This window comes from Castanea sativa, chromosome 7, assembly GCF_040712315.1.
Source record: "Castanea sativa cultivar Marrone di Chiusa Pesio chromosome 7, ASM4071231v1".
Classification (NCBI taxonomy): Eukaryota; Viridiplantae; Streptophyta; class Magnoliopsida; order Fagales; family Fagaceae; genus Castanea; species Castanea sativa.
In genome coordinates this window covers 38,710,019-38,718,288 of record NC_134019.1, presented here as the reverse complement: position 1 = coordinate 38,718,288, position 8,270 = coordinate 38,710,019, and the positions used below count along the sequence as shown (strand labels likewise).

Below are 8,270 nucleotides of genomic sequence, written 5' to 3'. Positions count from 1 at the left end.
TAAATTTATGTTTTTTCCTGTTCTTGATCTGTTGTTACTATTCTGATTTTAGATTGTGTTTGTGTTTTGGTTGTGTTACCATTTGAGAGAGAGACAGATGAACAAAGAAGAGAGGAGGAAAGAGGAGGATTGTGTTTGTGTTTTCTTGGCCTACTCAGATTTGCATTTCATGTTTCGGCCCGGTATCCATTTACTGGCCGAAACAGCCGAATTTTGCCGGTACGGCCGATATGCAGCCGGAACAGCCGGTATTTTTTCCGGTACGAAACAGGGGGTGTACCTGTACCGATACACTAGTCAGTACGGTATATACCGGTCATACCGGCTGGTACGGTATAATATCACCCACACTGCTCTGACCCGAATCAGAAGCAACTGAAGTAAGGGAGTGTGGGCCTGGGCCAAGGTTTGTATTATCAGTATTAAGAAAGTTACGTAGCCCAGTATCCATGCTAACTGTATGACTATGGGCAGTCTCCACCTATGGTTCAACATCAACTAAGTATTGGATCCAAGACTCATCCTAGCCCAAGACTTGAGTCCCTCTAATCCGAGGCCAAGCACTGGAGTCACCAACTTCAAACCTAAATCTATTTCTATCCACTCTTTGGACTAAATTTTCAATAAAAGGATCAGGAATCACAGGTATTTGTCCCCTACTCCATGCATCCCTACGTACCCAATCAGGGCAGTCTTCATTGAGCCAATCCAAATTGAACATAAGCACTATCTCATCACTTTCAGTGGCAGAGGTAGACCTCGAATTCTCTCTTAGAATAGTTTTAATATTTCTATGTTTAAGCCCTTCTTCAATAATAATAATAATAATAATAAAGCTATTTTTAAATCATGTTTAAGGAAAGCCTTAAACATAAGATTATAAATGAACTAAATTGTTTATAACTAGTTTGGACTTGACTTGAAGAAAAAAAATGTATATATGCATTTATTAAACAAATGAGTCAAAACCTAAGTGTATGCTCAACTATTAAACTCAAGCTCAAACATAATAATGTGATCATGAAATATTATGAATATGAAACTCGATAAATGTATAAATGTTTAAAGTATACTTATATATAAACTTGAGATTGGATTATAAAAAATTGTAAATAAATTAATAAGATATATAATTATTACTTACCAATCAACAAAAGATTGATGAGTGTAATTTTTATAAGTTTATAAAAAACATTATTCTATCTAATTAATTAACCAAACAATATAATTTCAAGTATAATTTAGTTATTATGTATTAAGGCAGGTTTTATAAGGGATAAAATCTTTTAGTTGTAGAGTTTATATGAAAAAAATGATAAGTTAATCAAGTATTTCGTGCAAACTCGAGTCTGTTCGACATGAAGATGAACCAAACTTGAACAAATAAATTTAATTGAATTTTCTTGTAATTTTTGAAATGTTAGATATAGAGTTTTATTTCCTTTATTTCTAGTTTTTTTAATAGTTTTCTAATCAAATCAGGGTCTTTATATAATATGGTATCATATATATATGATCTCCCCTAGAATATTATTTATTGTCAATCAAGTTTTATAGAGGGTTGTGTTTTAATAAGTATTACTGTTTACTCAAAAAAGAAAAAAAAAAAGATTCTATCTCACATTGGTTGTGTGTCTAGTATCTGCTGTTTATAACTCCAGTCTTCAACTTCAAAGGTTAAGTCCTTTTGTAGTTATAATCTGGTTAAATAATGTATTATAAACCCGGTTTAAAATACTAATATTACTATTTTCGTGTGTGTTCTAATAAGTATTAGTACTGTTTACTCAAAAAAAAAAAATCTATAGAGGGTCTCATAAAAAAAAGTTTTATAGAGGGATTATTTCCTCGAAAAAAAAAAAAAGGTTTTATAGAGGGTTTATTGGAAACTTTTTAAATGAATTTTTAATTCAGAATTTGATTAATAAATTTTTCAAAAAGGTTTTTCTCTTTTCTTTTACGGCAAATTCCAAGAATTATACTTCAAAAAGGTTTTCCTCTTCAATTTACAATGTTTATATAAATTATACTTACATAAAATAATGCCTTCACACATGTATGAATAGGCATTTATGTCATTTTAGGCTAGAAAGTCACAATTACACAAGAATTACTTAATCTTCCTCTTGCAAAAAAAAAGGTAGAACAAAACAAAGTTCCACATACTTCTTTTTATTTCATTAAAAAAATTAAGGGTAAAATGCAAAACTGACCCTCTAAGTTTCTTCAAATTTTATTTCAATCCTCTAACTTTGCTTTTGTTCATTTCAGTCCTCTAACTTTCAAGTTTATTCAATTAAAGCTTTTTTATCAAATTTTGTTCTATGTTGTGGTTAATTTTTTAATTTTATAAATTTTTCTTTATATTTTTTAAACTAAAAAAATTCAATTAATGATTGAAAAAAAAAATTCAGATTTAAAAAAAAAAATTTAACAAAAGTTAACGGAAATGCCTTAATTGAAGAACTTTGAAACTTAGAGGACTGAAACGAAATTTGAAGAAAGTTAGAGGGTCAATTTTACATTTTAGCCAAAAATTAACGTAACAAGCTTCAAATTATGGATTTGGAAAACTTGTTAGCTTGTGCGCTTGATGGTGATGGACGTGGATTAGTTGAGTTTGTAAATAAATGTATATTCTTCAACTAATACAAGCTGTGGGTTTGTGCTAGTGTCATTGTGCAAGGCAATTGAAAAAGATTTTCTAATGGATTAGTTCAAGAGTTGAGATCTAGATCTCATCCATCTCTTATATGATTTATGAAAGACCTTCAGGCTAGCTGCTCAATTAGTACAAACATAAAAACAAAGCATTTAAGGGAAGGAAAAATTTGGTAAATAGTGCATTTTTTGGAAAAAATTTGGTGACTAGCACGCGTTTGAACTTATTTAGTTAGTTGGACTACTTTTGGAACTTGAGTTTGTCAAACTCGAGTTCCAACCCAAAATCGAGTTTCCCGAACTCAATTTACTCTTGGATCATCTGACGAGGATTTAAAGAAAAAAAAAATTACTTGCAAGGAACTCGAGTTTTGCTAGACTTGAATTCAAAGCGGGAAAAAAAATATAAGAGGAACTCAAGTTCCACGTGTTTTTTATTTTTTATTTTTAAATCCAGGTCAAATGAATCCAAGAGTAAATCGAGTTTGCAAAACTCAATTCCGAGTTTCACAAACTCGAGTTCCAAAAACAGTCCAACTTACTAAATACTTTCAACCGCATGCTTTTATCTAATAATTTTCTAAAAAAATGTTGTTTAGCAAATTTTGCCTTTTAAGGGAACTATATAGAGCAGCCAAAGTAGCAAAATTATGAGTCAAAAAATTAGCCTAGGAATAAAATTTACAATTCAAAAAAAAATCAACCCTATAATAATGTGGACAAGATGATAGAGCAAATTAAAACTAGCCACTTCTTTAAAAAAATATTTCCTCGTAGCACTGCACCTTGCCTTGGAATGGAGTCTTTGGGTTGGCCTTCCGACTTGGTTGGACCTAAGAGAGGACTCTTGAACCGGCCAAAATGGGAAATTAGCAATAATTTTCAAACAATATAATTAGTAGTTATTGTTTTCAAACTATATTTTTTACTAGCATCTCGAGTCTAAAAGACTCGATTTTGGGCCTAAAAATCGAGTCTTTGAGGGTCGATTTTCACATCTGATGTGGCATTTTTTCCACGTGGAGCCTACCTAAAAATCGAGGCTCTAAGACTTGATTTACAAGCCAAAAAAAAAATAGGTCTAAGTCTTTTACCATCCATTCCCAGAAATACACAACAACCACCAAAACCCACATTTTGCCAATCCCACATCAAAATCCATCCACCACCATGGGAAGATCATGACTGAGCAAAACCCACCACACACACAAAAACAAAATACCCAACGCAAGCAAGCCGAGATCCACGGTTGCCTGGGTCGCACGGACCTAGGTCGCGCGACCTAGGTGCGGCGGCCTGGGTCAGGCGACCTAGGCGCGGCGGCCTGGGTTAGTGTGGGTCGGCGGCGATGGGTCTGTAGCGGCTGGGCTTGTGCAGATCAAATAAGAAAGGTTATGAATATAAGATATAAATCGAGTCTTAGAGACTCGATTTCCAAGTAGACGTCACGTGAGACCATTAAAATCGACCATCAAAGACTCAATTTATAGGCCCAAAATCGAGTCTTTTATACTCGAGATGCTAGTAAAAAATATAGTTTGTAAACAGTAACTACTAATTATATTTTTTGGAAATTATTGCTAATTTTTCATTTTGGCCCTCTTGTGGTGTAGAATTTATAGAGATTTGCGACAAATACCTCAGTTGGTTTAATACTTGACCAATTGGCAGGTGAGTAATGAGAGTGTCACAAGCAACACACTCCAATTTTGTTGGCTTGGCAGAGTGGGTGTTGGCCATCTCAAGCAATTATATGTGTCAGATTGAGCGGTGTATTTTATCTCTTGGCCTTTTACGCTACTGAATTCTTGTTTGATTTAATTTATTTTTCATTTTAAAATAGGACCTAAGTAATTCAAAGCCTCGCATTTTTTTTTAATATAATTATATTGTTATGTTTTAAGCAAAATAGATCAAGAGAAACTGACATTGAATTGTCTTAGTACCTTTGTATTTATAGTTTACATTTTATTTTGATCATAAACCCCTTCAAATCACATCTTACCTTTTTGTTATTATTTCACCTATCAAAGTGCATACTTTAGGCGATAACTCGGCACTGCAACAAGAGGAACAGCTTTTGGAGCAGTGAGTCCAAATGAATCACTCATATCAAGTTCACTACTCTTCATTCCCTCATGTAACTCCCAAGTAAAACAATGAACAAGCTCTGCCACACTCATCTCTAATGCATAAAACCCTAGTTGCATGCCTGGGCAAGACCTCCTTCCTGACCCAAATGGAATAAACTCAAAATCATTTCCCTTAAAATCCTTAGCACCTTGTTCCAAAAACCTCGAGGGCTTGAATGCGTTTGGCTCATCCCACGCCGTCTCGTCCCGCCCAATAGCCCACGCGTTGATCACCACGCGCCAGCCAACTGGGATCGAATACCCGGCTAACACGGCATCCTTGGCGGTCTCATGGAGGAGGACGGGGATTGGAGGGTGGAGACGAAGAGTTTCTTTGAGTGTGCACTTGAGATACGTGAGGTTTTCAAGGTCGAAGTCTTGGACTCTACGGTACAAGCCTACAACATTTGAGAGCTCTTCTTGAACCTTCTTGAGCTCTTCTGGGTTCTTCATTAGCTCTGCCATTGCCCACTCAATCGCTGAAGCAACAGTTTCGGTTCCACCAAACATAATATCCTGTGTAATAATATAGATAACCAATAAATCTTACTTTTATCATCCATGCACATATGTATACAATTTATGAAAAGTGATGCAAGAGAGAGAGACACTGAATTTTACTAAATAAGCCTTTCCAAATGTGTTATATAAGTTGCATCCTTACACACTGCTTGTCTGTTGTCTATTTATATCACAAGTAGTCATCAAATTTGTTAACTAAAAAAATCTAGGAACTCAAATTATTTCACAGTTTCTTACCATAAATGTGATGTAGTAGATTGTGAGGAGTGAAAAAAAATGGTGGGTCCATGTATAAATAATAAACAACCACTCATAATATGTCATATCAAAGTTGCGGCAAAAAAGTTGTGAAATTGTTTATAGTCTTAAAACCACTCTTAATCTAAACTCTCTATGGTATTAAAAATACTAAAATTATTATCAAATGTAGTACAAATTTAACGACTTAAAAACTGATATGATAATCAATATAATTGAAGATTTATCGATAAATAATATAACAAATAAATTTGTGAATACAGTATTTATAGCAATAGCATCATTCATGGTATAAATGAGAATATGTACAAAATATGTATTATATATAAGGGGAAAGGTTAGCCAATACCCAATGGGAATGAGAGATGCTACGTCCACAATATTTTTACAATATTTTCACAACAAATCATAAGTGGTTAGTTGTTATTGGTTCAAATTTGAACCTAATACTAAGATTACTTTTTTGTCCTAACAATAACAATCAGTAACAACTTGCCATTTAGGATTTGTTGTAAAAATATTGTAAACATATTATTTCTCAATGGAATTGTCAATAGGTTGAAAATAAAAAAGTACCATATTTTTATATTTTCTATAAAAATATTATAGAATATTAAAATTTTCTTAAAATGGTCAATTAACAGATGTCTTAAAGACACCGATTAATTGGTTTTATTAATTTATTTCATATAAATAAAAAGTTCTTACCATGATAAGAGCTTTGATGTTATCTCTAGTGAGCTTGACGGTGGATAGCGAGTCTGTGAACTTGTTCTCACGAGCACCTTCATCAAGGAAACTTATTAGTTCATCCACCATATCTGTAGCTGCAGCCTCATTCTCATCCTTGCTATTCTTGTTGCTCTTTTTGGCCAAGTGTTCATCGATGACCTTATCAATGAACACGTCAAGTTCCCTTCTTGCATTAACCAATCTTTTCTTGAATTTTTTTGCATGAATCCAACCCAAACATGGTATAAAATCAGCAATGTTAAACTCACCGAAAAGCCTCGAAAACTCTTGCAAAATTTTTTCAAATTGGCCCTCTTCTCCTTCATGTGAGTTGGAACCAAACGCTGCCTTATAGATAATGTGGCTGGTAAGACTCAAAGCCAGCTTAGAGAGATTAATGGGTGACCCAGTTTTGGTCACAATGGTTTGGACCATCATGTTGATCTCGTCTCGTACAGAGACCCAAGACTCGAGTCGTTTTCGGCTAAAGAGCTTTATGACACATATCTTACGCATTTGACGCCAAAATGGGCCGTAATTGGCAAAGGCCATGTCTGCCCCATCATAGCTAAGGTATTTAATGGCGGTGCTCGAGGATCTGTTTGAGAAGACACTGTCTTGGGCCTGGAGGACTTCACGGGCCATGTCTGGAGTTGATACGACCACCATGTGTAGCAGGCCTATTTTGAGATGGATGAGCCCACCATATTGCTTAGCAAGCTGGGCTAGCCCACGGTGAGTCAATTGGGCCACCACCGACATGTTGCCGATGATGGGTAGCCCTTTTGGGCCTGGTGGGTAAGAAGAGAGTTTTCTAGATAGCTGAAATAAGAAAACCATGAAACATAACAAAGAGAGAAGAAAGAAAAACATGGCTGAATTTTGTATTGGGGATTCCATGGCTTTGGGATAGGGACTATGATTTGGAGATAAAAGAGTGTAAGAGAACTTACAAATGAGGGAAAAATAAGAAATCTCTTACATATAAAGAAGTAGAAAGAAGATAAATAAGCAATCCTTCTTCTTCTTCTTTTTTCTTCTTCTTCTTTCTTCTTCGTAATTGATTATACACAAGCTGTGTTTGTTAAGTGTGGCTGACAACCATGTGAAATTGGTCACTTTATTCAAAAATTTATGTACTGACCACTGCAATATGTCAATCATGCAAACTATCCTTGCCATTTGTCTAACATGGAAATGGGTTGCTTTTGGTGAATTTATTATTATTGGTGTTGTTTTGCCATTAAGCTTGACATTTTAGCTAGAAATTTGCATATATGCATGAAGAAATTTGCATATATGCATCCAGCGATGATGGCATGTGTTCCTTTGGCAATGATTTTATTTTCCTACCGCATTAATAATGATTTTATTTTTGTATTATATTAATAATAAAGAAATTATTAGGTCTATTGGAAGACGGCTGAAATAGTATTCCCAACTAATAAAACACTACTACTTATGTAAATATAATATCACTTGATAATTTTTTATATTTTATGTTGATTAAAAAGCATAAGTGGCATTGTGTCATTGATTAGCAGAGTTGTTATGTGGCGTTTGGTACGGGGAATCCACATTACCCCTGGCATCTAGATTCCCAGGAATGTGATTCCCAGGAATGTGATTCCTAGGAATGTGATTTCTAGGAATGTAGCTATTCCTATGTTTGGTTTCATTGGGAGATTCCCAGGAATGTGAGATGATAATGTTTGGTGTATTCTCAGAAATCTTAAATGAATTATTTGTTTTTCCCATTTTGTCCTTAAATTTGAATGTGAAGTACCAAGCCCATTAAAAAAAAAAATCTTCCTTTAAATAAATAATGAAAAAATATATATAAACTATTAATTGGTCCTTTAAAAAAAAATCTTACTCTATATAGATAGATAAAAAACATTATATAAACTATCAATTAGCAACACATTCATTAAAACTGTGATCTAACATTTCAAAATGACAAGA

The 8,270-nt window shown here is 33.9% G+C and overlaps 1 protein-coding gene across 1 annotated transcript; it reads right to left on the bottom strand.

Moving 5' to 3' along the window:
• Positions 1-4,641: 4,641 nt before the first annotated feature.
• Positions 4,642-7,205, bottom strand: LOC142641961 (cytochrome P450 84A1-like). The gene is made up of 2 exons (XM_075816283.1): positions 6,282-7,205; positions 4,642-5,309 (listed from the first exon to the last, which is right to left on the bottom strand). The coding sequence occupies exons 1-2, from the start codon at positions 7,203-7,205 to the stop codon at positions 4,689-4,691; spliced, it is 1,545 nt and encodes a 514-aa protein (XP_075672398.1). The 3' UTR covers positions 4,642-4,688.
• Positions 7,206-8,270: the final 1,065 nt, after the last annotated feature.